This window comes from Desarmillaria tabescens, assembly GCF_030435595.1.
Source record: "Desarmillaria tabescens strain CCBAS 213 chromosome Unknown EV420scaffold_503, whole genome shotgun sequence".
Lineage (NCBI taxonomy): Eukaryota > Fungi > Basidiomycota > Agaricomycetes > Agaricales > Physalacriaceae > Desarmillaria > Desarmillaria tabescens.
This window is the reverse complement of record NW_026848802.1, coordinates 1695-16912: the sequence shown is the minus strand read 5'-3', so window position 1 is coordinate 16912 and position 15218 is coordinate 1695. Positions and strand designations below refer to the sequence as shown.

Below are 15218 nucleotides of genomic sequence, written 5' to 3'. Positions count from 1 at the left end.
GTTAGAGAGGCTGTTGGTCTAGATTGCAAGAAGTTAGGCGTCACTTATAGCAAAAGCAAGGAGCTTGTAAGAGTTAGGAGTATATAACCTTAGCCGAAGCTGGGGTCCAAGGCCACAGCATAGGCTAGCTTAAATACATGTTAGACTCGTACTAAGAATAGTGTCTACAAGGGCGTGTGCAGCGAAAAGTGCGTTGTTCAACAAATGAGGAGTGAGGACACTAAAAGAAGGGTACTCCCGACGAATGAGAGTAAAGAGCGCATATCACCTGCATCTGCATGGGACTCTATCTGAATAGGCTGCATCCCGTAGACCGCCCTCAACTGGTGGTCGACTCTCATCCAACTACTAAGAAGCATGATGCCATCAAGAGAAGCATGATGGTGCATGCGGGTCACTGGTCATCTGGGAGGTGGCAGCGTGAACTGGGGTGATGGCAGCCAGGTAACTGGGTAAGGAGTGTGCCAGCAGAATATCATGGGTCTGGGAGATAAGATAGGTAGGTCCAGGCTTCCGAGAGATGAGGATAAGATAAGATAAGGAAAATAGGGGTAAAACTGTAATAATACCCCCCGACTAAGACTGTCATCCCGACAGTTCTTTAGATGTACTCACTCCCTGAGTCAAGGGAGTTAGTAGATTCCATATCCCATTTGTAGTCCTTGGTTTGTTCCCAAGCAGACATGCCTCATTCTTCTTGAGGGAAGCTGGGGTCAGTCTGAGTCGTTAGAGGAGACTTGGAATGCTCATCTTCGAAGACATCTTCATCCGTGTCCGATGAATAAAAGCCCTGCTCATTGAAGGATAATGGGTCGGTATGATTCCTATTTGAGACTGGAAAGACTGTTGAGCTCTCAGTTGCTGAAGAGCCAGGAGATGATATGGTTATGCATCCTCCTTCATTTTCCAAGTGTCGCAAATCATGATCCTGTACACGGTCTTCCTTGTTCTCATACTCCTTGACGAGTTCTTCGGCATTGGCGAGATTGCTCCTCTTGACCCAAGTAGCTTCCTCCACTGGGTATCCCTTCCATTTGACCAAATATTCCGTTATGGTCCTCTGGCTGTGTCCTTGACCGATGACGCAGTCGTGGTCCTGAAGTAGTTCCTCTACTTCATATTCTTCCTCACCTTCCACGAGTTCCGGCTCGGGTGGCGGAGGTTTTTCTTGGTTGGAAAACTCCGGGGGGACGTATGGAGTTAAGTATCGTTCATTGAACTTGTTGTGGATCCTCCATCCTGGCGGCAGTTTTAGTTCATACGTGGATGGCCCCTTTTTGGAAATTACTTCAAAGGGGCCAACGTGTTTGTCGCCTAGCTTTTTTGCCGGTCGGAGGAGGTGAAGGTTGGTTGAGTCCAACCAGACTTTATCTCCTGGTTGGTACTCCTGTGCAGGGCGAGTGTGTTTGTCATAAGCCTTTCTCATAACTTCGACGGCTTTATTCAAAGAGTCTTCCGCTTGTTTGCGTACTCTCTGGAGGCTCTCGACAAAGTCAGTTACCAATGGTGTTTCCGACTGCCTCACCGCAACTGGGCGAATTTCCCCATCTCGTCCGTAGACTACTTTGATGGGAGAAAAGCCTGTTGCAGAATGTTGGCAGTTGTTGTGAGCGAATGCTGCCCACTGCAGCCATTCACTCCAGTCATCCTGTTTGTGGTTAACAAAGACTTGGAGGTATTTTTCGAGTTCTTGGTTAACCCGCTCCGTTTGTCCATCCATCTGAGGGTGATAGGCTGTCGACGAATTTCCTTGAACATTCATCATCGTGTATAGCTCGGTGATGAATTTCGAGACAAATTGTGGGCCTCGATCCGAAATGACTTTGGAGGGGGTGACTCCAAATCGACAAATAATTTCATTGCATAGGATTTTGGCCCACCCACTTGACAAGAGTTCCTTCATGCATGGAATTAGCACGATGTATTTTGAGAATTGGTCTATGACGACTAGTACTGCATCGTAGCCTTTGGATTCTGGAAATCCGGTGATCATGTCAACTGAGATATGTTCCCAAGGTCAAGATGGTACAGCATTGGGGTGTAGTGGGGCTGCTTTCCACTGCATGTCAGTTTTCATCCTCTGACACGCTTCGCATCCTCGTACATAGGTTTCCATGTCTCTGTGCATTTTAGGCCACCAGTAGTCTCTTAAGACTAATTCTTTGGTTTTTTCGATGCCCAGGTGTCCTGCAGAGACGTGATCATGGTGATGGGAGATAAGTTCTCCCCATAGGGTGTGGTCACGGGGGATGTAGATACATCTGTCATAAAATAGGAGGTGGTCCCTTTCGATGACCCCCTTCTCATGGTTGAGGCTTGAAGCAATCCCTCGGTCCCACCATTGGTGGTCGCTTGTCGCTCTCCAAATTTTGCCATGAATCTCTTCCTCTGTTGGCATTATCAAGGCGTGGAAGAATTCTGGCTTTAGAAGGACAATATCATCATTGTCCTTCTTGCCCTGATCGTGGTTGGCTCGCCAACTCAAGAGGTCAGCCTTTCTGTTGGCTGCTCCTGGTTTGTGATTGAGCATGAAATGGTATTCCGCTAACTCAGTGACCCATCACACTTGTCTGCGATTGAGTTTCTGAGGTTTGTGGAAATACTGCAGGTTTGAGTGATCCATCCAGATTTCAAAATCTTGACAGGCACCCATAAGATAATGTCGCCACTCTTCCAGGGCGATCATTATTGCTAGTAATTCCTTGTCGTAAATCTCATAGTTCCGTTCCATCACAGAAAGAGATTTTGACAGGAATGCAATTGGGCACCATTTCCTTCCTGTTCCTGTGACAGGACAGCCCCAATTGCCCCTTCACTGGAGTCCACCTCCAAGCGAAACTTGTTGTAGTCATTTGGCATTGCCAAAATGACTCCTGTTGCGAATTGGCGTTTGAGTTCCTCAAATGCCTCTTGTTGTTCCTTTCCCCATGTCCAAGGGTTCTTCCCTGTGAGTTTCGTCATTGGTTTGACGATTGCACTGTAATGCCAGATAAATCGCCAGTAGAAATTGGTGAATCCTAGGAAGGACTGTAGTTCCTGTTTCTTGGAGGGTGCTGGCCAATCCATAATACCAGCGATTTTTACTGGATCCATCTTAACAGATCCTTCACTGATGATGACCCCAAGGTACTCCGTTTTGAGTACCTCGAATTCGCACTTTTCTGCTTTCAAGAACAACTTGTTCTTGCGCAGAATCCTCTGGACTTCCTGCACGATTCTTTGATGGTCAGCCTTGTCCTTGGTGAAGATGAGGATGTCATCCAAATAAATGGTGACCTTTCCTTGAGCAATGAGATCTTTAAAGATATCATTCATCATCCACTGGAATGTGGCCGGTGAATTGGTTAACCCAAAGAACATAACTAGGGGCTCATAGAGCCCTCGGTTAGTGTGGAATGCAGCTTTGAATTCGTCCCCTTTCTTGATTCGAACATTATTGTATCCCCAATGGACGTCTAACTTAGTGAAATACCTCGCATCCTTTAGCTTATCCATAAGGTTGGAGATAAGTGGTAAAGGATAGCGGTTTTTGATGGTTATTTCATTAAGTTTGCGGTAGTCTTGTACCAGCTGCAGTTTCCCATCTTTCTTCTTGACAAAGAAGAAGGGGGACGCCATTGGGGATTTGGAGGGTCGAATTCGGCTGATAGCCAGGTTTTCATCGAGGAATTTATCCAATTCCTCCTGTTCCCTCGGATTTAGCGGATATATCTTGCAGTCTAGGCTGGCATTGGCATTGGGGATTAGCTCAATGGCATGATCCCAAGGTTTGTGAGGGGGAAGTTCATTGAAGTTCTCCTTGGCGAAGACATCAATAAAGTCTCGATAATGTTCGGGGACGATTTCCTTGAACGATTTTATCTTCCTTCCCTCGTTGGCCTTGGCTGCTAAGTCATTGGCTTTATGCCCCACCACTCGCATATGAAAGGCTTCTTTGAAGTCTATGATGAGGATGGTGTCCCTGTCCTCGACTTCAGTTCCCCACTGTTGCTCTGGGTCCTCATCTGGGAGACGGAATGGTATCTTGCAGCAATCACAGCACGCTAGGGTGACCGAACCTGTATCCCAGTCGATAAGTGGGTTATGCCTCTGTAGCCAGTTGTGTCCTAGGAATATAGGCATCGTTCCAAGGTCAACGACTGCTAGTTCAATGCGTTCGCTGTGGTCTCCAATTTTGAGTCGGACTTCAGCAAATTCGGTGATGTCGCCTCCTTTGTTGCAGGTATCGTCTGTGTTGTAGACTAGAGTGGGGTGAGCTGCTTTATGCGTGGTAATACCATGATCATGGGTCCACTGTCAGTCAATAGTGCTTCCAGTACAGCCACTGTCGATCAGGGCCTTTGTGGAGTGATGGGCCATAGTATCAAAGGTCTCCAATTGCAGGGTGATCGTGATATTCGCCCCTTTGCTCCACGGACATATTGGGGTGGTTTGGTAAGCTGGTCCATATGTTCCAGCTTTCGGTATTCGTCCAAATAGGATTCTCCGATTTGGTGCTCCAAGTCGGTGACCAGTGGCTCATCCACCTCTGTTTGTTGTCGGGGGTGGACCCACTGTTTGAGAAGTGATATCTTCTCTCCTGGGGTCTTGGCGAGTCGCATAGCTCGCCAAGTCCAGGCGGCTCTGAAGGGCTTCAGCCATTGGGAGCCCTGAGAGTACTCCACTGATACTGGCGGTATCGGGGCCTTCCTCTTGTCATCGCAGTCCATAGGCTGCAAAGGCCCTGCTCCTATGACCATGCGACTGGTCAGTTCCCTTTCACCTCGGTGCAGACACCCACTCGGGTTAGTTGGGACTTCACTGGATTTTGGAGAGTTCCGTAAACTCTTTAAATAACTAGGATTGCTCTTGCCGTTAGTGCAATCTTTAAAGGGGAGACGTACCTGAAATGGGGAGTCTCTCTCCCCTGTTCGACCCGCTTGTTCCTTGTGGGCGATTGAGCTTTTTCGGCCGGTGTCCTCTGTGATAGAGGTGGCCGCTCCTGGGTTATCCTTTCTACTTGGTTCCACGTGTGGTGCCGGGTTATCTTCAGAGGCTTTACAACAGTCCGCCATCAGGTCTGCTGGGCTCTGACAGCCCTCAGCTTCATCCCTAGGCTCGCCTGGATTCCCCGACCTCACCATCACTGAAGTGGTCTGTCGTTGGGGAATCTTGATGTGTGGAGAAGATGCCGGTTCACCATCGTCTGGATCCACTGTCGCTATATGCGACTCTCCCGGGAGTTGGACTACATAGTCCTCATCTTGACCTCCTGTTTGGCGGATGTCGGCTGCAGGGAACAACGATGTCGCACCCCCAAGGTTCCACCCTTGGTCGCCTGTCGAACCGGTGATGTGCTCGGTAACAGGCAGTGCACAAATGAAACAAGCATCTAGATCATCAATCTAGATACTAAATCACACACACGCACACACAATCACCAATGTATATAAGTTTGAGGGTGAGTACGATAGAAGCACTCGCGATGTACTTAGATTTAGATAATCTAGTGGGGTTTTGTCTGAAAACAACTTCAATTCTTCTTTCAATGTGTTTTACACAAAGTACACTAGTCCACGATAGTGGGGTTTTATGAACTTGTTTTGTAAGGTATAGTTGAGCAAGTTATGCTTGTTTCGACGTCGTCTAGAAGAGCTTCTAGCGGACACTTCAAATAATCAAACAACCAAAGACTCTGAGGTCTACAAAGAGTGTGAAATCACTCTACAAAGAATGCACAGGTTCTGACTTCAAGTACAAGACTTGCAAAGAGTACACAGACTCTGGAGTTCCTTGAACTCGACGATTGTTCGAACTTAAAGCATTCTAGGGCTTATTTTACTTCAACTAGATGAGGTCTTTTGACTTAAAGTCGACTCAGCACATCTAGATCACTAATCTCGGAGAGAGAGAACACAAGGCCTTTGTCTGCAGAGCAGTTCAATTAACTAGCAAGGCACAAACGCGGGGATGGCTCTACTTCCTACTTAACTCTTCTAGATTACTGTAGTCGCCCTTATGGGTTGACTTTGGTAACTTAATTCACTTCAGTCGAGGATATGCAATAAAACCAGTGATTGATTAGGTAGCTATACAGGCTACTAGCACAAACGCGGGGGGAATGCTTTCCTCCCATTATGCGTCTAGTCGCTGCTAATTTATATGATTCGTGTTCTAGGTATAGGAGCCCGTATCTACAGTAATTATGGTGCGAGCTTTGGAATTAATACAAATGGTGAGTCACTATCCTACAAGTATCACGCCATTCCGTAGTTTCTATTCAGTCCGACGTGACTGTGCCGGATTATTCTGTCGCCGAGGAGTGCCCTACTAGTCCATGGGTGCTCCTTCTTCCGTCTGCAAGGCGTGCCGCATGCCGTACGTATTGAATACTGCGGTATGCGCAGGATCTTGAGGATGTAACCACTGATCATGATCGACTGCAGGTCCGAGATTGTATTCTGTTGATCACTGCATGATCAAGGTCGGTCATCTTGGTACCCAACGCGGCTATTCATTCTTCCAAGGTTATTCCTTTCCTAGCCTGAGTTGATCTCGAAAGCTGATCTGTTTCTCGACTTAGCAATTTTTCCTGACAGGTTCTTTCTACTCATCGAGGCGACGAGGCATCTAGTTCGTTCCATTCTTCAACTTCTTGGTTTTTATACTCCATACAGACAAGTCCCCGAGATTTGACTGTAATAGTCTTGTTTAGGTAGGGCTTAGCTTGGCGTGTTGACAGCTGGTAGAATTGACTCTTCGAGATGTTGTTTCTAAGTCCATTCTGTACTGCCGTGCTTTCATTCTTTATGTAGTATTTAGCTACCAGCGTGAAGCCTCCACTGTAGCCCTCTGTACCGCTTGTAGATTACATAAATTGATGTAAAATCGCAAAATCTATGGGTAGCCTGATACCAGGCATATCACCAGTAGGCTCCTCTGCATCGTACGTGCACCCCAAAGGGGTATTTGCAGTGGCTTGGACACAGCAGGTACCGTCAGCACTAGGACTTGGCTGATGGGGTTCATTGCTAGTTAAAGCAGCGGAAATCCCATGTACGCTGTTGATAGGCAGACTCGAGGGTCCCCCTCCTGCTTTTATGCAAGCGTTGGGGGGGGGGAACAGGCGCGAGGAGCCCCATCGATCCTGGGCTTTGTTCCTGGTTGTACCTGGACTCTTGATCCGTTGATTGAGAACTCGTTCCGGGTTCTTGATTGAACGATCAAGAGTTGCTTCTGGATCCTTGATCATCTGATCGAGATCCGTCCCGCACTGGTATGGCCTCGAGCTGCTTGGCAGGTCCGACTCTTTCATGCCCGACCCTCGGGGTTCATTGCCCGGCAGGCAGTGGTAATCCCCTGATACACCATTTTTGTTTTGCGATTCCTTCATAGTGCGAGATGAATGCAATATATTGTTACAAGTATCTACAGATACAGCATAAGTACAAATATCCATGTCATAGGGCGCACCATGATAAACCCCAGCCAACGAAGTAGAATTGCAAAGTCCTACGCCGGCATCTCTTTTATCTCCTCAATCTCTGTTGAGCTAGCGAGGTCTTCTTTCTTCCTCTATTTCGGCTAGAACGGCTTGGAGACAGGTCGCAAAAGTCAATGGCTTTTTCCTGGGGAACTTTAGCCACTTCGACTTGTTGGGTGGGCACTTATTGTCCCACCCCTGGTGTCCGGTGTGTCTGCACCGGAAACATCGCTTTTCTCTTTTGAGACGATCAATGTCCATAGGTTTGCCTTCACCGCCATAGGTGAATCCAGTGGTGTCCCTCCTGCCCTTCGAGCCACTCGAAGAGCCCCCCGCCGTTCCAGGCTTGGAACCAGCGGTCCCACTGGGATACTTCCTGCCTTGCACGAGATGAACTTGGTAGTTTTTGTCCATTTGTAGGACCCTGCATCTCCACTCCCAGTAGGTGGTAGGCTGCATATTGTCTCCACCCATAATGATCTCCTTGACCCTGGGTCAGATTGCGAGGGCGACGACTTCCTCCATTTCCACGTCATTGTCAAAGTGTTCTGCTTCCACGGCCAGCTGTTCGAATCTTTCAAAGAATTCGACGGCCATTTTAAACTGCATTTGTTGCAGTCTTTTCCATTGCATCTGTTTGATTTGAACCTCTGCTACCTCTCGGAAACGTGTTCGGACATTTTCCTGGAAGGTCTCCCAAGAGGGAAGGCGATGTCTTCCACTGTGTGGGTCCTTGTAGTGTCATTGCTGATGGACCCACCAGGTCATCACTTCCCCACCCAGTCAGTGGCCTGCAAAGACTACTCGACTCGGGCCATACCCATATGCTTCATTAAGTGCAAAGTATTGGGAAAAGACCTCGAAGTAGTATTCACAGTGACTGAAGAAGCAGTCTAGGTCGCTGGCCTTCCCATAGAATTTGTCAGGGACCTCTATCAATGTCAGCTTTACGTTTCCCCAGGGGTTAGGTTGTCCATCAGGGATGACCCACCCATTTGGCGGGTCAGGCGGTAGAGGGGGATTGGTAGATCGTGGTAGCAATCGGAGATTTTGATCGCTACGTGGTGATGGTGGTTGTGCTGGAGGTCGAGGTGGTATTGGTGGAGGTCCTCCTCCACTGCCCCCTCCTGGTCCTCCTGGACCACTGCCACCTCTGCCAGGAGCTGCGGGTGCTGGTCCACCTGCTTTTCCTGTCAGCACCGACTGGGAGGCTTCTCTGGCCATGCTACGGGCATGGAAGGTGCTGCCTCCTGCTGCTTCCAGTCCTAAGGCGCTGGAAGGTGCCCAAGTGATGTCCGGAATGGGGTTTTCCGGACCTACAAGTCCCAGGTCAGGGAATGATTCCTCTCTGTAGCGCCTCCCTGGTGCTATAGGTTGGTCGGGATGTATCTTGTTCCAATCAATAGTGGCATGATACCACATTTCGGTATGCAGTATCTTGTCCTCTAGTGCAGAACCTAGTTCTGCAGCATTATATGCTTGTCCTTGCTCAGACGTGGTCCAATTTACATTGTACCGTAGTCGTCTGCTGGTCCATTCTAACATTTGCTGCCATGTTAGATCATATATTTGTCAGTCCATGAGCTCCTGTGCTTGAGCCCTGGACGAACTCGGGTGGGTCATTGGAGGGGCTTCTACCGGGAGGGGGCTCATCCTCCTGGAGCCATTGTTCAATGACCATCCCTGCTCTGGTCCAGGGATCTGACCTGTTGTTGTGATCGGGTGGGAAACCGATGACTTGGTACCTGGAGAATATCGTATATCCTGCATCCCAGTCATTGTTCCACTGCCATATGCCCCAGAAGTATTGGCAGTACTCATCCCAGATTTCCAGGGCGTCTTCACATCCCCAGATCCAGGGCCATAGCCCTCAGGGAGGGAGGAAACCTCCATCGTATCCGGCGGGTAAGAACCCTCCTTCTGGTGCAAGGAAGGGTTCAAGCTCGTCAGGGGGTTTTGCTCCCTTGTACTCAACTGTGGCCAGGGCTCTGAGGCGGCAGCAGATGGAGCAGTTGCAGTAGGGGTATGGGTGGGGAGAGGTCTGGTCAAGCTCCCTTGGGACTCGGCTCAGGAGGATGATAGGGTCCGGAAAGGGTTGGTCTCCGGCAAACCAGTCAAGGAGCCTGTCTCCTTCTGGCGTGTCTCCTGGGAAGATAACCCATTGTCCCCTGTTAATCGGGGATCCCAGGTGGGTGTAGTACTCTGGGAGCTCTTCATTATTACTGTCGGAGTACTCAGTGAATACGACTCTGTCAGATCCGTTTTCGACGGCATCATTGGTGGAAGTCTCTGAGATGTGGGTGAAGCAAGGCTCTGCGAACTCTCTAAGGTCAGCGATGGTGAAGAGGGTTGGTGGAACGACCTCGGATTCGGGTCGAGGGGAGGGCCAAACGAAGTCTGACTCATGGACGGACTCATCGTCCCACCAGGAAGGGGGCTCCTCCACTCAGTAGGTTCCATCGGGGGTGTATGACCTGAGAGAGGTTGGAGCATCATACCACTCCAGCTCAGGAGATTCATCTCTTCGATGTCCTCCTGTGTTGGGTATTCCCCATATCTCCCCTCGTTCCCAGGCAGGGAGGAACGGGTTTTCACCCTCTTCTGAGGTGGTTCTTCGCCGGGTTCGTCCATGGACGATTTGGTTGAATGCATCAATGTAGAACCTGCTCGTTCCCCTTCAATAGAGATGCTCTCCATCATCATCGAACCCTGGGATGGCTGCTGATAACTCTGTGGAGGAGATTGCTGACCCCCAGGAGTCATTGTCGTCGCCCCGGGTCATGGCATCCCAGGACCTGTCCGTATTGGTCCAGTACTCGATGGTAAACCTTGGGTCGACTCGGTCATCTCCGTTGTCTGGAGGGATGCCGAGTCGTCCGAGGTCTTCTTCCCGAAGGGATTCTTTGCCTTCACCATCTCAGTGATCCTCTCCCTGAAGCTCGAGCGTGGGGGGTTGCTCTTCTCTGTCAGGTAAGGGGTATCAAAGTGCGTCTCGCTCCCTCCCTGGCTGTGGTGTGAGGGACCAGAGCCAGACGGTACTTGTTGTTCGTGAGGTTCCTGTTGATGAGCCATTGAGCCTGTGTACTCTCCCTCTTCCGGGGGTCAGTGCTCTGTGGTGGCGAGTTGGTCAGAGGATATGAAGAACTGCGACTGCAGTTACTAGTGTCAAGATCCTGAAGGTACTTCTGAAGATAATGGCAGTGCAGTCTGAGGGGGTGAGTGGCATAAAGTTCGTTGTACCACAACGAATGTTTATGATCTCAGGGGACGGTGGGTGCTGTTTTAAATAATGGGCTGAAGGTCTCTTTCTCTTTGGAAGTATAACAGTGACTGCCTTGAAGTGGTACAGTTACCGTTTGACAACGGTAAGGGTAGTAAGGGCAAGCTTCGGCTAATTGTTAAGCACTAACTCAAACCTTTGCCAAAGCTGGTCTCTATCCTGTCACTCATGTTTGGTGATTCAGTGTTAGAGAGGCGTTGGTAGATTGCAAGAAGTTAGGCGTCACTTATAGCAAAAGCAAGGAGCTTGTAAGAGTTAGGAGTATATAACCTTAGCCGAAGCTGGGGTCCAAGGCCACAGCATAGGCTAGCTTAAATACATGTTAGACTCGTACTAAGAATAGTGTCTACAAGGGCGCGTGCAGCGAAAAGTGCGTTGTTCAACAAATGAGGAGTGAGGACACTAAAAGAAGGGTACTCCCGACGAATGAGAGTAAAGAGCGCATATCACCTGCATCTGCATGGGACTCTATCTGAATAGGCTGCATCCCGTAGACCGCCCTCAACTGGTGGTCGACTCTCATCCAACTACTAAGAAGCATGATGCCATCAAGAGAAGCATGATGATGCATGCGGGTCACTGGTCATCTGGGAGGTGGCAGCGTGAACTGGGGTGATGGCAGCCAGGTAACTGGGTAAGGAGTGTGCCAGCAGAATATCATGGGTCTGGGAGATAAGATAGGTAGGTCCAGGCTTCCGAGAGATGAGGATAAGATAAGATAAGGAAAATAGGAGTAAAACCATAATACCTCCAGTGTCAGAGGCATGTCCCATTGTTGCATTATGTTTCTGAAAGTCTTCAGTGCCGCACACCTGTCTTGCCAAGTGAAGAAGCGAGACTACAACCACAGGATTGTGCAGAAGGAACAATGGATTCTTTGGGGAATAGCTTGAGTATTGTATTCTGATGCTGGAGTCAAAAGTCGGCATCATCTTGAGTAGAGGTCTGCGCAGACCTTGTAAGGTATGCGTCGAGCCCTAGGAGTTCCAGCTGGAAGTTGAGCTCACAAAGCTCCCAAACAAGATGATGACCTCTTTCAACATCGAATGGCTGATCTAGAGCTGCTGGCGGTGCTCACAAAGCAATTTTTGCATCCGATGCTTGAAGGGCCATCCCCATCATCTCTAACATGATATCATGAGATTTGGTCAATTTGGTGCTTTCTTTCTTGAAAGGCATTGTTAGAAGTTCTCGCCAGACTTGAGGATGGATGGGTGTTGCATTTGAAGTGGATGAAGAGATATGATAAACAAGACCATCTCAGCAATGCTCCCACTGACGGAAGTAGGTGCTTTGACGAGTCGCAGATGCAAAGACAAGGAGTGCAGGGTCAGGAAAAGCATATCCTTTGTTGTAGTCCTGACTGTTGTTTGTGTTGGGTGAGCTCTGTGCACAATGGACTCCTTCTTCATGCTGTTGGGAGTGCTCTGAATTCTGATTGATGCTGACATTGGCAGTAGACCACATAGGTATCGGCAATGGGGCATACGTTCCGGACAGGTCAGCAAACTTGTCTCTAGCACTTTGAAGAGATTCTGGTTAATGGTATCAGTGAGGTTTGGGATCCATGGAACAGAGAATGTTTCTTACGAATCTTCCTTCTCTGCAAAGGCTGCTTGCCTGAAAGAGGACTGGATGCTCAAGTCTTGCCTCTTGTGTCACATATTGGACTGCCAGAGCCTGAAGGAGTGGCTAAACAGGAGGGAGAAGTGGAGACAGTCATAGGGGAAGATGCAGTTGAAAAAAGGAAGGGATTGCAATAGGTCTGGAAGATTTTCATGAAACGATGCATAGCATCAAATTTCTTGGGGTGAGACGGGTTACCTTCAAAAACGATGGGAAATGAAGGCTTGGGAATGGTGTCATTGACACTGAGAATGATTGGCTTCTTGGCTTTAAGGATGATCTGATTGATAAATTGTTCAGTTGGTTGGATGAGATAGACTGGGATGCCAGCTTTCATATGCTGCTCAGCAACATCAAGATTAAGTGTAAATGTGCCCATGAGACAATTGAAATCAAAACTATCATTGCGCTGAGCTTTGCTGTTCATCACTGGCTGATGAATCTCCATGTAGTTGAGCCCAGCAATGAGCTCCAACCAATACTGTTGCATTGCTGCTACTTGCACACGAATTGACATAGCATCTGTCATCACGGTTTCTGTTCAGTGGACCAAGGCCTCCAGACAGGTGCATCTAATGCTAAGAAACTCTCGAAATCCTTCAGAAAACAACTGGTTGTTCTGCACCAGAGAACAACGACCAGCAATGTATTGCAATGCCTGCTTGAACCATGCATGAATGCTTGCGTGAAGTAGACCGATGTGAGAAACATATCTGTGAGAGAACGCAATGTCACTTTGGGCAATGTCGTACCAGATTGTATCAAGCCACTGGTGGTATGGGTGGGACATATCATGAAGAGAGGGCTGATGAGGAACGACAGGAAAATGGCAAAATTTCTCGTCGAAAAATTGAGGAACATGGGTGGGGTCATGATGTCCAAATCGGCCATCTTCATACAAGCACACTTCATGCGTATTTGGGGGATGGGGGATGAACATATTGTTTGGTGTGGTAATGAAAACACATTCATCTTCTAGATAAGTCCCAACATGACCATTGTTTATGCTTAAATGCCCTGCAAGCATGTCAGAACAGCATTGATAGATGATAGTATTAGCCCACATACCTTTGTACTTTGAAGAAAACTTAGTAAGGTTGCCAAGTCACAGCTCAGGGGAGAATGACATTACACTATAGGTCAGATAGATGAACTTAAGAAATTCAGTTCATGTCAGAAGGTAAGAACATGTACCTTAATGTTCCTCAATTCAAAGTTCCTTGTTCTTCATCAAGTTAGGTGGGCAGAAAAGATGCACGTCACGTGTAATCTTTCCTATGTACCTGCCAATTCACATCTCGTGTATTGGCTACACAAATACTCTCATATTTTGTGCTCCAGGTACAGCCCAGTACCTTCGTTGTTCAGTTCTGAATTGGCTATGACCTTGTCAAAGGGCAATTGGATATTTAGTATTATAAAGAGGATGAGAAAGTGTAGAGAATGCAGGCTTACCTTGTTACCAAGACTTGTAGCTGATGCAGTGCCTAGCGAATGAGTTAGATGTGAAGTTGACTGGAAGACTAAGTTAGAATTTCCAGCATCAGACAAACCCATGCATCACATGTGGATTCTGACATCATCACTCAGTTAATTGTCACTGCCCCGATGTTGCCCTCATTGTCCTAGCTGCTGTACTTGGCCCTCTTCGTCTCACTCTTTCTCTTATTGTCTCCCTTTCCTTGATCTCAGTCTATAGCTCTTCTGCAAGGGTGTATTGACACGATGTCAATGCGGGGACAACATTTTGCATGATACAAAATGGTCCAGGACCCAGATTGTCTGACGGGATGTCAGATAATCCTCCTGCAGAAGTGTCTCTGAAGTCCACTGCAGATTTTATCTGGTGGCATCGAACATGGAAGACATCAATACGGGAGGATTTGGAGGCGACTGGATAAAGCTATGGTGCATTCCTTCATTAACTCCACCTCTTCACCTCAAACATTTCGTCAATTAAAGGCCAAGGCTACTCAATGTTTGGGATGAACCAGGATCCCTCTGTTTCTGATGAGCTTGCATTGAGTGCGCAATTCCATGGGGCATGGTTTGGAGCCAATACTTAGGCTTCTTTGGTGAGTTGGACCACATCAGGTGTCGCAGTGCCAGCACTGACCAATAATGATATTGAAGCTGTAATTCAGATCTTTAACGTGCACTTCATCCTACGGGCGAACAGGGCTTCCAAGAGATACTAGGATACAGTTATCTGTGGGGAACGTGGGTCTGCATATTGTTAATTCATGGACAAGTATCCACCCTGCCCTCAGCTAACTATTGTGTACAGTGGCAAGACTTGAAGGATATTTTCCGATGAGCTGAGACAGTATTGTTTCTCTCGGTCCAGACAATTGATCATGTGGCTATGGGACAGTTTTGCTTGCAGCCACTGAAGATGCTGGTTGAACTATTGACAACTTTAATGGTTATATCTCGCAGACTCGTATTCTTGACGTATGTCCAGATCATCTCCCTGACTTTGGCAACTCCACTGCAACCTCTGCCATTTCTTATCCTCCTCCTGATATCAATTCACTTTCACTGTATGGGTTAGGGCACCCTGCTTCAGCCGCAGGCAACGGTAGGAATTTATTTGTGGAATGTGCATCCTACCTATTTTTTCATCATCACTTTATCTGATAATACATATAAGATGCCATTCCACTACCAGTGAGACAAATTCGACGTATCTACACATTTCCTTGCCAAAAGGATACTTGGATCTCTCTGCATCCAGCACCCCTTATGAGTTCTATCCACCACAGCTGCAGATGTTCATGCTCACCCCCACTCTCACACACATCAGCCAACAGCACAGAAGGAATCCATTTGACCTCCCCTCTTGCTCCC

At 48.1% G+C, this 15218-nt stretch overlaps 1 protein-coding gene across 1 annotated transcript; it reads right to left on the bottom strand.

The window, feature by feature from the left end:
* Positions 1–12002: 12002 nt before the first annotated feature.
* Positions 12003–12897, bottom strand: EV420DRAFT_1657318 (uncharacterized protein; the record flags this gene model as incomplete). Its single annotated transcript, XM_060478867.1, has 2 exons — positions 12003–12277; positions 12567–12897. 2 exons carry the CDS (start codon positions 12895–12897, stop codon positions 12003–12005), a joined length of 606 nt encoding a protein of 201 aa, XP_060321282.1.
* Between the last annotated feature and the right edge of the window lie 2321 nt (positions 12898–15218).